General features: G+C 42.3%; 1 protein-coding gene across 1 annotated transcript in view; it reads right to left on the bottom strand.

Annotated features, from left to right (window-relative positions):
- PRCP (prolylcarboxypeptidase) overlaps positions 1-16,039 on the bottom strand; it is a 29,130-nt gene extending 13,091 nt beyond the window's left edge. Inside the window, exons 1-2 of the mRNA XM_028725962.2 lie at positions 15,735-16,039; positions 1,103-1,243 (exon numbers count right to left, since the gene is read on the bottom strand). Coding sequence (XP_028581795.2) covers positions 1,103-1,243; positions 15,735-15,893 — 300 coding nt within the window. The 5' untranslated portion in view covers positions 15,894-16,039. The remainder of the gene's footprint in view (positions 1-1,102; positions 1,244-15,734) is intronic.
- Positions 16,040-16,153: the final 114 nt, after the last annotated feature.

Genomic DNA, 16,153 nt, shown 5'->3' on the forward strand with positions numbered 1-16,153 from the left:
TACGCATACATAATTACTATAAATCAAAAGAGTTATAAGGTTGTATATTCTGAAATTTATCATTCCAATTCATCTACTATATATTTTGTAAAGTTGTTTGTTCACTATGCATTTGGAAATCTCTTAAGATATGATACCCAAATTTTGCATAATGGTTCCTGAGATCAAGGACCAAGCTTTCACCTATGTTTGGATACACTCAGATGCCCTTTTGAATCAACACGAAAACTGAGCCTTTGAAAACTGTCCTGAATTTAAGCACAGGGGTTTTTTTGGGGGGGGAGGGGGGCATGTTCTCAGAATTCATGAGCAATACCAGGTACTAGGTTGTTAGTCTCAAATAAAGTTCATATTACTGATTACTCTTCTGTAATATGTTAATTTAGGGAGCAAAGCAAACTCAAAGCAAAATCAGTCACAACAAGCAAGTTGAGATCCAGAAGATTTCTGGCTCAGTTAGTTAATGCCCAGCACACCAAGGCTATGCCGGTAAAAGTACCACATCCCAGCTTGGCTGGAAATATACCAGGCTAACTCCCTTGCCCCAGATCAGCCAGGGTAAGCTCTGCCTGAGCTGAGACCAGTGGATATTATGCTGGCATAAACCCTGGGGGGGGGGAGGACATTCCAGGGGGGTGAGCAGGACTGGGCAGGGTGCCTTGCATTGGATCCTAACTCCATTCAGATCAATCACATGACCTGGCAACCAGGGTGAGCATAAGCTGGCAAAAAGGGTGATGTAAGCAAAATTTACGCTGGCATATTTCAAGCAACTTTTGTCAGCTTCCTATAGTTAGGATTGTTCTGTTAGACATATTCTGTTCTACCATTCTGAAACTGATGGAGCAGTATTTTTTCCCAGTTTTTTGCTTTATACATTTTTGCAGCAGCAAGATTTGTCACAACTTCCAAGTCATCTAGAACAAAGTTATTCAAATACAAATGTGATATTTTTGGCTCCTGGGATTATCCAGTCATTTCTATTATTATACTGCAATCCTGAAATATATGTAGGAAATCAGAATGCCAACCGTCTTCTAAGAGCTGTACAGATAATAAATGACAAGAGAGTTCCTACCTAGAATCCTAGACTCTCCCTTACCGTATTATTGGCAAACCAGGTGATATCTCCTTCATTGCCAGTATAGAAGAGCATCGACCCGATATTTCTCTTCCAGTGCTGGTCTGCAATGAGGTAGCGTTGCTTGAATGTGCCATCTTCAGAAAAACCAAAGTGGTCGATCTGCAGCAACAGACAGAAGGGAGCTCATGATATGGAAAACAGGTAAAACTCATCAATAAGGAATTTCCTAATTTTAGACCATTCTATCTGCAACTCTCCGAGTAATGAGATTCACAAGCTATTTATTACATTTCATACCGCACCTTTCCCCCACAAGGAGCTCAAGGTGGCATACATAGCTCTCCTTCTCATTTTATCCCGAAAATAACCCCGTGAGGTAGGTTAGGCAGTGTGACTGGCCCTAGGTTACCCTGTGAACTTCATGGCTGAGTGGGGATTTAAATCCTGGTCTCCCTGGTCCGAGTCTGACACCGTAACCACTACACCAACTGGCTCATGTGCTATTCAGACATGCAGAACCTATCACAGTAGAAACAGACTCAAGTAAACACACTCAGCAAAGAAGATTGAGATGGGAGAAAGACAGTAGATGGAGCTGTTGCATAAACTAAAACCTTCTTCCAGTCAAAGCAAAAGATGCGATCTGAAGCTTTGTGCATTTGGACTACTCAGGTGGGAGTCCATATATGTTTCAAGAAAGGCTACAAACAGTAACAGTGCTGAAGAAGTCGCTCACCTTTGCGGATCCTACTGTTTTTAGTTCTAGGCTATGTTCACATGAGCAAAACTAAACCGTACTAGATACTCAGAGAAGTTATTCAGTACAGTAAGCCGGCCCCTTAACGCAGCGGTTACACCTAAAGCCAAAATCCTGTATAGTCAAAACACATTGGGTTCAATGGCAGGTGGGGTTGCCAAAGTCTTTTTTCGTGGATGCTCACCCCCTTTCTGCCTATTTATTTATTTATTTGCCAGGCATGTAAAGCTGAATACACACAAGTTAATTGCAGGCTTACTGTGCAGAACAGCAGTGGTGCTGCAATGGCAGGAGTCCAGAGCCCTGCTCAATACAAGGTTTTAAACTGAATCAAGCAATGCAAATTGTTTTCTTGGTAAGCAAAGAACAAACCTAGGCTGCAGAATGTAACACTCCATTTTGTTCATCTATTGAATTAAATTCCCTTGGTGGCTATATTATCCCTCTGTGGAGCATAGCTAATGTTGGAACTTTCATCCCTTGCTTTTTTTCAAAAGCCAGAGCAAAATAGGATATTACTCTCACACACTGCAATTTAGGTGCTGGTGCTGGAACCAAGCGTAAAGGAATATCACTCTATGGACAAAATGTAACTAGTACAGTTTTCTGATCATGGGGGAAAGCTTTAAGAATTCACACTAGTCCCAAACAAGACACGGTAGAGGGCAACAGGGCACATCCTGTCTATATTATTGTCTCCTTGTAAAAAGAATCAGGGAAGTCACAGGATATCCTCCTGCAGCTTACAAGCCCATGTCAACAAGCCAAGCCTTCTTAAATCTCAGTTTTAAATGAAGTATTACCTTTAAAAATATGTAATCAAAGTTTTTTAACATCAAGAAGGGCAGGAGTAGGAACAGTGGCAAAGCTAAACATAGGAATCCTATGTATATTAATTCAGAAGTTCACTGTGTTCAATAGGACTACTCCCTAGGAAGCATGTTTAGGGTTGATTCAGCATTTTTACACTGCTGAATCAAATGTCTGTCAGCTCATCATAATTCTCAAAGAATTGATTGAACCCTAGCTCACGGGAACCTAGAGGGGGTCAGGGCACCCACAAACCCATAACAAGACTTTGTTTGGGAAAAGACATGTGTGAGCGAGAGTTACGGGAAAAGTCAGTCAAGACACACTATTACAAATGTCCAAAGATCCTTATACACAAGACTCATCAAATGTGGATCTACCAAGAAAGCTTGTTCACTGCCTTTCATTCATTGGTCCTACGGTAAGTTACCTACATAAAATGCAATACATATAGATGCATCTTTACCTGTTAATGGCCTACAGTATTAGTCCAAGATGAAAGGGGAGGTTACATTTCAGAGCCTGGAGGCAACCAGATTATCACCATCCTTATAGCAGGGTATTAACTAGGTAGACCTTTGCAAGGTTGCTTTATTTGTGTCCGTTCTGCATCACAGCAACAAAATTGGATCAAGTGACACATAGTTCCAGGGCACCCTAAAGGCAAATGTTGTGGCACAAGCTCTCACAGGTACTAGCGAAACAAAGAAACAAACCTTATTCTGAAAGCTATTTGTTAGTTCTTCTTCAAAGTGTCTCAAAACAGCTGGTTCCGTTTGCTACACTAAGATGGTCGCAACTCCTTTGCTAGAATTAGATCAGTGGAGTTTTACCACATGCCAGTTTTTAAAAGCTAAGGAGGAAGAAAGTTAAATTGTGAAAACACGTACAAAAATGGAAGCCAGCCTGGAAGCAGTTTCACAAAGCATCTTTAGTTCCTGGCCCAGATACTGAAGAAAGATCAACACCTTCGTCACTGTAGTCACATTAAAGTAAAAGCAGGAAGTTTCAAAAAGCAGAAGTGGGGGGCAAGAAGGAAGGATGGAAGAGACAGAATATGACTAATTGAAGGGAGGACTTATTCCATTCTGGTGGTTATTCCACATGTAGTTTTTATTCAGAATCTTATTTTGCACAGGCATTTCCCTCGCCCCAGGAGAACTTCTGCTTTGTCAGTGATGTACTGAGCATCATGAAAAGGAACATGAAACTCCTGCAGAGGATTTCCAAGCTACCACTCCAAATCTTAGCTCACACACCCAGGTGAGGACAGTGGTTTACTCAAAGAACTGCATGAACTCCCCAGCCCAGGCATGCAATGAAGAGGGTGCTCGAGAACATGGGCTAGGCTTGCTTCCTTTCACTGAAGAAAGGGAAAAGATCAGTGTTCAGGTATCCACATAAACTACAAACACATACAACCACCCTTCTCTACTATATAAGAACCACCTACAGACAGAAAAGTCCCTACCTCCCCTAAATAAGACAACAACTTACCACCCCTCCCTGGCAGTGCAGTAGAGGAAAAACTTGGAATCAATCCACCCTTGTTGCAGTGACTAAGGAGTGCAGAATAACTACGTGGCAGAACCAACCTTCATAGTTAAGCTGACAGAGAAAGGAGTCAGCAAGAGGCTTCAAAGCACCATGTGAAAATAATGTTGTGGGGAATGAAACTGCAGTGTTTCAAAAGATTTAATTGTTTTATTCAAGGTATGCATGTATTATGTCATGCCCCTCAGCAGTTGTTTCGTGACTGGCACCCACAACAATCTACCAAAATGCCAAGTATGCCCACTGGCCATAAAAAAAGTTGCCAAGCCCTGATGCAAAGTCAATCACCATGTTTTATTGCAATACATGGAGATGCTTCATGCCGGCACCACGTATTCTCAGCTGTCTGAGAGATGCCATTTCAACTGCGTCTCTGACATCCAGTGTGGCTGTATGAAGATATGGCAACAATCCATAATTTGAAAGATGGAAGCAAGCCTTGAGACTGTGCCCTCCATCCTCCAAAAGGATTATCTATTCCAATCCTGGCCTAAACCATACTTGTCATATTTTAGGACAAAACCTGCTGGTTTGCCAACCCATCAATTTCAGATTTATAAGGGAGCTGAGATTTATGTCTGTATACATCTCATGTGAAGTCACAGCTACTGGGGGAAGAGGGGGAATCTGGTCCGAAGGATAGGTAACATGGGATGAGGAATATAAATTCTTCAGGACCCTTCCCATTTTGTAAACCATGATTTGTCAAACCTCTGCCTCAATCAGACAGGATCAGCCCCCTGAGGACCAGATGACCCTCAGGGTCCCTTCCAACTCGACAATTCTATGATTCAATCTTTCAATAAATCCTTGTCTAAAACTAACACATTCACATTTCCTCCTCCCTTTTCACCTTTGGTAAGCCTCTTCACCTTTGGAAATTTTGCTCTACTTATGCTTTTCCAAAGATAATCTTCAGTCTATGTTTTTTTTTAAAGGAGATATTGCATCATGGTGTTTATATTGGATTCAAAATGCAAATTGACTCTTGCTTCCCTCTGCATCTTCCCAATCATAACTTCCCTTTAATACACACTGCAAGCTTAACGTTTGCTTGAAACTTATTCCCAGAATATATATAACCTTAAAACTGACCATAAAATGTGAGCACTTTTATATAGATAGCGGAGTAATTAGATTTTATGGCTTGATTTATTTTCATCAGCAAGCGTGTGCTCCAGACACTCAACACAGGAATTGAAAGTATCAGGTAGCAAGGGATGGGAAAACTTCTGCCCCAAATCCTGGACAGCTACCGCCACTCAGAGTATGTTATTAGCTCATTTCAGGGTGTGAATCTGTGTGTATGACTAAAGTGATCATGCCAGAAGCTGTGGAACAGAAGCAGACTTTGGTCATTATAAGACTGTGGCTCATGGTTTAAGCAGACTTGGATGCTATAAGCCAGGCTTCCTCAACCTCAGCCCTCCAGATGTTTTTGGCCTACAACTCCCATGATCCCTAGGCTAGCAGGACCAGTGGTCAGGGATGATGGGAATTGTAGTCTCAAAACATCTGGTGGGCCAAGGTTGAGGAAGCCTGCTATAAGCTTTAAGGGCAGAAAATCCCATGTCTACCTTGACCCCTTCGTGGAACATGAGGAACAAAAGGCTTCAGTTGAACTGAGATCATGTGCCAGGTGAAGAAAATGCAAGACTCATTAGCAGCTGAGTGACCTTCATGAAACTCTTTGTGCCCTGATAAGGCTTGAGAATATGTCACTTCCCAAAAATAATTAAGCAAAACTAAAACACCTTTCTTTTTCTTTTACAGGAGTCTGCCACTGATGTCACTTACCTACATAATTTAATTTTAGTGAGATAAGGTGATGTGAGAGAAAAGAGTGAATTAGAAGACAGGAAAATTACTTTTGCTAGTTTTATGGCATAATTTTGCTGCTTTATCAGTTCCAATGCTTTGATGAAGTCATGCAGAGCTCTTGGCACACAATCCACTGATAAAGATACCCAGATGGCAGTGGGAAGAGGGAAGTCCAATAGGAACTTCTACAAAGTCCTTTGACCCTACAGGACAATAATAAAGACTTCTATTGTCAAATAAATCCCCCAGTGATTTGTTCACAATACATGACTATTTTTAAACAACTCTTACAATATACCAACTCTTTCCATCCTAAAATTTTGATTAACCAAGGATGTTTTTCAATGAGAGTTTGATACTGGTTTCCGTTTGCTTGGGATCACTTGTATTTTAATTACAAATGCAGCCATCCCTGCACCTGCCTGATTTTTTTTTTACTAAAGTAGAACCTCGGTTGTCGAACGCAATCCATTCCTGAAGACCGTTTGACTTCCAAAACGTTTGACAACCGAGGCACAATTGCTGATTGACATTTTAAAAAATAAATAAATGGAGAAACATGCCTAGGAAGCCGTTCGGCTTTCGAGGCATGTTCAGAAATGGAAGCATTCACTTCTGGATTGTCAGTGTTCAGGTTCCGAATTGTTTGGCTTCCAAAGTGTTCCAACAACCGAGGTTCCACTGTATATAATTCAGTATTTCATGAAGCACATCACTTAATACTCCCAAGGTCAATTATTGCATAGTATTGCAGCACTGGCATTAAGATCTTGACTTTAAAGGCTATTATAACCTAAGCATGGGTGGTGCTGTGGGTTAAACCACAGAGCCTAGGACTTGCCAATCAGAAGGTCGGCGGTTCAAATCCCCGCGACAGGGTGAGCTCCCGTTGCTCGGTCCCTGCTCCTGCTAACCTAGCAGTTCAAAAGCACCTCAAAGTGCAAGTAGATAAATAGGTACCGCTCCAGTGGGAAGGTAAACGGCGTTTCCGTGCGCTGCTCTGGTTCACCAGAAGCAGCTTAGTCATGCTGGCCACATGACCCAGAAGCTGTACGCCAGCTCCCTCGGCCAATAAAGTGAGATGAGTGCTGCAACCCCAGAGTCGTCCGCGACTGCCGTAAACATGATCAAGCCTGCCTAAGTCTATAGAGGCACTCATTTCATCCAAAGTGGGAGCCTCCTGCCAACCCTAACACGATCATCATTTTACATAGAAAAATACAGAGGTGCATTCAAAGATAAACAATAGGCCAGGAGCTTGCTAATAAATACATGCCGTTGTTCTGAACAAGAAGTCCAAGTAGATGTTCCACAGAGGAACACAATGTACACTTCCATATCATGTTCTACAAACCACAAGCTTTCACTTTATTCAGGTTACAGCTTCTTTACACAGCAGTGTCAAAAGATGCGACCTCACATCATTAATTTCTTAAGAGACAATATGTTTGCCTTCCTCTCCTCAAAATAGGTGTCTGAACTCCTACACCGCTTCCTGTGACAGCCTGGTACACACAACCAGCATTCAAAGATCCCTTTGTTCTAGGCGCATTTTGCAACAGGGAATTTCACTAATGTGAGCTGTTTTTGAGCTCAGAAACTGCTCACGCTAATGAAATTCCCTGTCGCAAAGTGTGCCTAGGACAATGGGAGTTTTAAACACCGGCTAAATTTTGCTTTTGTGCAGTTTGATTTCAATATTTGACAATGTACATTCAAAAAGTTTACTATCCTTTAATGTTGTTTTTAGTTCTGCCACCCAAAGAAGCTATTATCTATTATCTACAAGGGCAGCTCTTCTAGAGTCAGATTCATAGGGCAGTTCCAACCAAACTGAAAATGGGTGTCTTCGGGAGTTCCATCCTTGGGTGTGGTGGAAAGCCACTACTAGTCACACCTTTCCATTCTAATGAGTTTTAGGGCTCCACAACATTTAAGCAACCATGATACTCCATTGTTAAGAAGGTATTGCTTAGTCAATTTGATATGACAGCCTTCTCTTGGAATGTCAGGTGCTAAATAAGGATAGGATAATAAGGATAGATAATCCTATATTATATAAACCAGACAGAAACAATCCTAATTCGGTATATGGATATGAAAGCTGACTGAAACAATTCCAGTAAGGAGTTCAGCTCATGTTGAATTAGGGTCAAAGTAGACATGATTAGGGCTGAAATAGACATATGCATCCCTGTATTGGCACCAATGGGTGGCAGGATTTCCTCCCCATTCCAGCTTCAGAGGGGGGCTTCCCTCGGAACTACAGTAGAGGAAAGAACAGCAAAGCTCTCCCTCCATTGCTACTCTTACCCTGTTAATTATCTTAAAATGCTACTTGCTGTTTTGACCCTTTACTTACTAAAATACCACTGCTTAAGAGTGGAATGAGCCCAGGTAGAGCTAGGAGGGCACACCTTCCTCTGTAGAGGATGAAAGTTAAGATACAGTGATGAGGGAGGATCTTGTAGTTTCTTTATCTGTTCCTTCTTTCTTTCGTTTCTTTCTTTTCTATATTTCCTGTAGATTAGTTTGTTTCTTTTATTGTATTGTGAAAACTTCAATAAACTTTTTCTCCGGAAAAAAATAAAAGGAATAAAAATAAAATACCACTGGTTAACTTGCCCATATTGTGACTTCTTCACTATTGGGGGGCCATTCCACAAGTTATACAATAACCAGCATGGGCTTGCTTCCAAGCATACATTCAGCAGGAAGTTAAAGTCAACCTTTGCTCTTTTAAGAGATGCACTTAAAGGACATGTTTTCAAAGCACTAGCTTGTCAGTCACATTAGTGACACATGCTTTTGCCCTACAGAGTTTACAGTCACACCTTGGTTGTCGAACTTAATCCGTTCCGGGAGTTCGTTCGACTCCCGAAACAGTTCAAAAACCAAGGCATGACTTCCGATTGGCTGCAGGAGCTTTCTGCACTCAATTGGAAGCTGCCGGGTTTGCGGTGTTCGGGAGCCAAAACATCCAAGTACCAAAGCGTTCAAGAACCAAGGTATGACTATATTTCACAATCTTGATCCTTCAAAAGTTTGCTTGGCTCCCCAAAAGTTAACAGATTCTAGCCCTTGTGGCTTTTGGAAAGGCAATTATGTACCTGACTGAACCTCAACTAGAAAGCAACGTAGAGTGATTGCCCAAGACCTGTAATCTTACACAGTATAGCTTGCTTGAAGCTACAGTTGTTTTAAATGAAGGCTTGCATTCTCTGCCCTGTGAGGCACTTATACTAAGATTATGAAGTCTATGTAGTAAAACCCAGCGGTAAGAAGACAGCTCCTTTCTCCACAGGTCTATCCTAGGCAAGCCAAAATGGGACACCATGAAATGCTTGAAAGAAAAGCAATTGAAGAGGACTCACAGGGCAGTTACAAATTCACAAGTCAGCTGAGCAGATCAAGCCACAGGGGAATACCAGGGAAAATATGTTTTTGCGGGGGGCGGGGGGGAGATCAACTTCCCACTAGAAATATATTATTATTATCTTGCATGCCAGTGATGCTGAGGATCATTAGTAGTAATGAAAATTTGGTTATAATAATAAAAAAAATGATCCTGCAATTGTATGCTGATGTACCAGCTTCATGGGTTCTTAACTAGGGAACACATTATCTTCAGCTGGAGGATTCTACCTGTCTACTCAGATGGGAGGGAAATGAAAAGAGGGGTAGTTTGCTCTATCTCACCACTAGCAGAAGTGCAGCTGATGGGTATGCAGGAGAGGACTCTCCATTATGGCACCTGGATTTGAGAACGCCCTAACGCAATTGAACTTTATTTGATGGTGCTTCATCAACCAATAGACAAATTTATTTATCTGGGCCTTTAGCTTAGATAATTAAATGGTTTGCTACATAGCCACGTGTAATTTTGGATGTTTACTGTATTGCTTTATTGATGCTGTAACCACCTTCAAAGTGCTTTGGAATGGAAAAGGAAAGATAACACCATTCTAATAAAAATAAGATATTGGACATGGAAGAATGGGGAGTTTGAACACATGTCCATCCATGCAGTTCATTGGGTAGGCCTGTGTATGTCACTTCCTCAGCTCCAAGAATATAGTTGGGGTGATCTTATGTTAACCACCAATTATTTAGAGCAGGCTTCCTCAACCTTGGCCCTCCAGATGTTTTGAGACTACAATTCCCATCATCCCTGAGCACTGGTCCTGCTAGCTAGGGATCATGGGAGCTCTAGGCCAAAAACATCTGGAGGGCCGAGGTTGAGGAATCCTGGTTTAGAGGGAGAAAAGTGGGGTGCAAGGATCATAGTACAGCTGACAACTAGAAAGAACTCATGTCTGCCAAAGAGAAAGATGATGGGGAAGCTGTGACCTTCCAGATGTTTCAGACTACAACTCCCATCAGTCCCAGTCAGCATGGCTAATGGTCAAGGACCACCTACATCTGAAAAGCCACAGGTTTTCCTCCACCGGGTATAAGGGATCCTGCAATGCTAATCTTTTTGTGTGAGAATGTGTGAAGGGTGGGGTTGATGAAGTGGGGGAATGCACATATCTAAGCCCTTGTTACTGCATTAAGCACTGCGGTGAAGGAAAAAGCTGGAAATTATGAAAAGGAAACTCTTCAATTACAGACATCCTTAAAGAGTCGTGTCTGCAGTCTGACCTACAGATTAAGTGCATAAAAATAAAGTTTCACTGAGAAAACACAAGCAACTACTTCCACTATTTCCGAGGACTATTGTTCAAAGGCCTATTGTTTCACTCACAGTTTCTTTTGTCCCTCACTGCATCCTCACTATGCAAACATCTGCCCAAAAAGACTCATGAGCAATGCTGGCTAGCAACCTCTAAGAGACAATCACTTATTTTAAGAACATGATAGAGAGAATTGGACACCTCTTTCAACTGGTGTATGATGGAGGCAATGACTCTGAAAAGTAAGAGGAGAGTTATGAAATACAATACAGAAATTTTAAAAAGTAATACACCTGGATCTACTCCATTCACACCTAGCCATTTATGCATGCCCTAGAACAATGTTCTTCAAGCTTGGCTAAGGTAGCAGGGGATGTTGGGAGTTGTAGTCCAATAACATCCAAGGACTCAAGGATTAAGAGCACTACCTTAGAAATTGTTGCAGCAAAACATTGCAAGGGAAAGCTGGCAACACTAATGTGGCGGCATGCTTGCCACTACTATTCTTCTTTTGAAAAATCCACAATGAAATTTCAAGGTTCTTCATGGTTCATGGGTGCAGTTTTTAAGACATTGCACTGAACAGTTGAGTCTACAGCATTCTGATGAAGGTGATCTGCGCCATCTGTTTTAACTGCCTGGGAGAATGGAAGACTGCATTTGCACCTGTGCATAATTACTTTCATGTATGAAACCAGGAAAAACACTAATTACACATCCGTCAAAACAAATTGATGGCAAGCGAAACTGCCATGTGCTCTCCTCCCTTCTGCAGGCAGTCCAAGACACCTATTAAATCAATAAGCAATTTAGCTTGCAACATCTTTCCTTCCACCCTAGAGTTATTTTTACTGAGCCACCCAGGGACAAGGCATTACTACACCTACAGAAACGCAAAGATCCATGCTTCTATTTGAAAGGCTTTCTTAGTTTGTTGGGCTATATTACAAGAAGGGTTATGGTTTTATTATGTTTTTATATCTGTTGGAAGCCACCCAGAGTGGCTGGGGCACCCAGTCAAATTGGCAGAGTACAAATAATAAAATTATTATAAGGCTAATTCCACATGATCCAAACAGTTGCCCCTTCTACTTAAAACCTGTAACTTGCCTTTAGCCTTATTAAAATAGTAAAGCTTTCTCCTAAGCAACCAGACACTGGACCTCTAGGGGAGAAAATGTTAGCTATGTACAAGTTGTCAGACAAGGATAATCTGAACAACTGTTAAAATGCAAAATCCACCCCCACCCCAGAACACCCATTAAAAACCAAAGCAAAAAATGTTTGCAGGTCCCAATCTACTAATAGTTGCTCTGAAAGGTAGAGCAACCCTAGATCACTGTCTGCTTCAGATGTTGTTAATGGAAGAGCCATGCCAAATTCCTGCACTTTTGAAGTAAGGAGCAACTGTCTCCAGACAGCAAACTGGTCTATCCCACCCACTGCTGATGAGCTGGTCACATTCTCTTAGTGCATAACAGGCAGCCACCATAATAAATTCCAGCTACTATGCAAGCCCTTCTCAGAGCTAAGAGGAACTGCACACAACTGGATTTTGGAGTTGGGAAACTACACACACCTTCAGTGCTCATTTGCAAGGCCAATATGGTTATGTCATAATACAACTCTTCTCACAGCAATCAAAGGTTCCCAATATATGCATACACCATCTGAGTGTGTCTGTTCCGAGTCTACATGTGCAGCCATTTATTTATTTGCTACATTTCTATACCACCTTTTCTTCCAAGGAGCTTAAAGTGGTGTACATGGTTCCCCTCCTCTCCATTTCATATTCACAACAACCCTGTGATGTAGGTTAGGCTGTGAGATGGTGACTAGCCCAAGGTCACCATGTCTCCCAGGTCAAAGTCCAACACTCTAAGCATTATGCCACACTGGCTCTCAGCCTTGGCATATTTATATGTGATTTACACATTAACTCTCTTCAGTCAGGTGATCATCTGGTATTCTGCCACGCAACTGCCTCCCCTGTGGCACAGCTACAATAGCTTGAGGCTTTGTGCTGCTTCATTCTAAGACAAAAGTACAAGTCGTAATTCAAGCTTTGTCCTGACCCTCTGATCAGTTTGATCACTCCAATCTCAGCACCTCATACTAGTTAAATGAACAGACTTCCATACTGACAAGAGACATACCTTAATTATCAGTCATGGGAGAGGTCACTACACTGATTGTCTCAAGGCAAGCAGAATGCATTTAAATACCAAGTTTTAAGTTATGTGCTGTCCCCATGACTTCTCCAAATCACATCCTCATTTTCCGGTGGCATGTGATTTCCACGAAGATAAACATGAAACTGCTTCCGCATGATCACCCAACATAAATTATTGAGTGTTAGCCCAGGGGAAGGGAACCTCTGACCCACAGGCCAAATGTGGCCCACCAGCCCTCCTCATTCAGCTCATAAGAACCTTTTCCCCAAGCCACACCCACCTGCCCAAGACCAGACACATGGGGAAGAGAGAAAAAGTAATTTCCCCCCACCCAAAAAAAAAAATATGTTGAAATGATGCACAGGGAACTCTATCTTTCTAGGGCAGCTTCTCATCCCACTCTACAGGCAAATTATGACAAATGAGCAGGTTAAGCCACCTGTCATTCCCCCCAACTTCATTTTTTCCATGAACTTGTTAGTTTTCTTTTACAAAATGCATCTGAAAGTGACTTACAAAAAATAGCATGTGCATTAAAACCACCACAGAACTAAAAGAGTACAAGCTAAAAACACATTCCTTTTTCTAAAAAGGCACATCCCACCCACTGAGGGCCACAGATAGTTAAATACCAAAGACCTGGCAGAAAAGAAAAGCTTTTAACTGGCACCCAAAGTTCACTTAACAGTCACAGCCAATCGCTGGGTTTCATGTTCAAAAGTACTTCACATACATTATAATCTCATCAATCTTTACAAGGCTACTATTGATGAAACTCATGAAATTTTAGTGTTTTTGGCACTGAGTTTTGAATCTCCCTTTCCTATGAATCAACTAACAGTTTACAGCACAATTCTCTGGGACTTTCTTCTCAGTAAGCACACAACATGTTCAATTGGGCTCACTCTCAGGCAAGTGTATATAAGAGCTACAACCAGAGGGTGTTAGTTAATAGGAAAAGCCCAAGAAACCTGCAAACGAATAATGACAGGATAGGTTAAAATTAGATGAACTCATAGCCAAAAAGTTTAATAAGGCACAATGGTTCTGTCTCTAAACACCAGTTGCTCGGAAAATCAAGCAAGGAGAGTGCTATTGTGCTTACGATATGCCATGTGCATCAGGCTGGACACCGTGAAAACAGAGTGCCGGACCAGGTAAGCCTGTGGTGTGATCCCTCTTATTTACTTACAAAGACAACTGGCCAAGTAGAAGGGAGAGACCAGAGTTTGCACAAGAGCAGAAGGGCATAAGGCTCCATTAGCAGAGGGTGGCAATTGTGTCAAGGAAAATTGGCTGGACTAACTGAAGACACCTCCAAGCCAAATAGAAACACCATAGTTAGCTGAAACCCAGTTGCTGGCTTTTGCTTTCGTGCCCTACTTGTGGGTTTCTGGAGTGCACTTGTCTAGTCACTGCTGAAAAACAGAATAATCATGAGTTCATTTAAGTTTAATGTAAGAAAGCAGCAGCCTGGGGCAAAAGAATTGTGAGAAAGCACATTCTGTCATTCAAACAGGCACCAAGCACCACTGGGAGATTACACCACCCGCTTTCCTGGAAGAACATGATGCACAAGGGTGAAGCCGACGTGGCTCCATTGGCCACCCAAAGAAAAGCAGCTGCAAGAAGCTTGCTTTACCCCCTCCCTGCCAGAAATGAAATTTATTAAGCACCTTCCAAAAGAAACACTAGTGTCAAGAGTATGTATGCATTTTTCCTCCTCCCTCCAAATCTTTTTCCTCTTACGTACTGTATCTCTTTTTTTAGGACTGTGAGCTTGAAGACACGAGCAGTCTTATTACTGATCCTTGAGAGTCACTCTGGGAGTCTTCTTAAAAAGGCAAGTACAGTGGTACCTCGAGTTAAGTACTTAATTCGTTCCGGAGGTCCGTTCTTAACCTGAAACTGTTCTTAACCTGAAGCACCACTTTAGCTAATGGGGCCTCCCGCTGCCGCCACACCGCCGCTGCGCAATTTCTGTTCTCATCCTGAAGCAAAGTTCTTAATCCGAGGTACTATTTCTGGGTTAGTGGAGTCTGTAACCTGAAGCGTATTTAAGCAAAGGTACCACTGTACCAGTACTTTTTAAGTATGTAAGAATACTTGACACTGGGCCCCTCCAGTCACACTCATCCTGACCTCCTTGCACAAACATTGTCGCAGAGCTTAGATTATATCCCATTTTCACTGAGTCTTCCATCTTTGCTGAGCATATATTCCAATTCGTTTATAGGGCAGTTAGACACCACTGAGCATTCAACCCATCTCCATCCTGATTTATATGTTTTCCCATGGCTCACTCATTTGCCCCCCACTTTTCAATGCCTGTCACTTTCCAAACTTATGTTTAAACGTGGCTCTGTTGCACTAGGGAGACAGAGACCATTGACCCACCTGAACTGCAGTTATATTGTAAATTCCTATGAATAAATTACCAATAATAAATTTAATTATTTAATATTTATCTTAATACTATTAATGGGAAACTTATTAACAAATTATTCAGAAACTATTGTCATTGATTTAATATCAATTCATTTAATACCAATGGCAAACTATCAATAAGTTACTAATTATTATTAATGAATTACTATTAATAAGAAAATTATTGCTATTATTATTACTTTTAAATATATGCATGTAAACTTTTGTCCTTATTTCCTGACACTTTCCAAATTGGAAAAAAAACAACATTTTATTCTTTTGAAACGTGGCTCTGTTGCACTGACAGGGGGACAGGGACCCTTGCCTTGCCCCACCTGAAGCGAGAACACCTTAGCCAAGGACTACTTTTAAATATATGCCTATCAGCTTTTTCCCCTCCGCTGAGGCGAACCCGCTCTTCCCCGCCTTACCTTCTGGGTGACATAGCAGGTGCGGTAAGTGCGGGAGTCATAGAGGACGCCGGGGTCGGGGCGGGACGCCGTGCGGAGAGAAGGGGGTCCGGGGACGACGACGCCCCCTGAAACCAGGCACACAGCCTCCAACAACCCAAGTATCGCCGGAAGCCTCATGATAAGACTACCTCAGCCGCAGCCGCGCGCCGCCCTTTTTATAGCTGAGCATCGTGAGGGCGGGGCCAGGGGAACGGAGGGAGCAGGGCGCGAGGCGGCTCCTGGCTCCGCCCATTGCCGGGAGGGAAACCAAAACCAAATCCGTTGGGCGGTGAGAGGAGGAGGAGGAGGAGGAGCGGCGGGAGGTCCCAGCTCGCGCTAAACCCCGCCCTCCTCCAAGGCGATTGGCTGGCGGAGGGGGCCCCCCTTATTAAAGAGCG

The sequence above is a fragment of the Podarcis muralis genome, chromosome 4 (assembly GCF_964188315.1).
Source record: "Podarcis muralis chromosome 4, rPodMur119.hap1.1, whole genome shotgun sequence".
NCBI lineage: Eukaryota > Metazoa > Chordata > Lepidosauria > Squamata > Lacertidae > Podarcis > Podarcis muralis.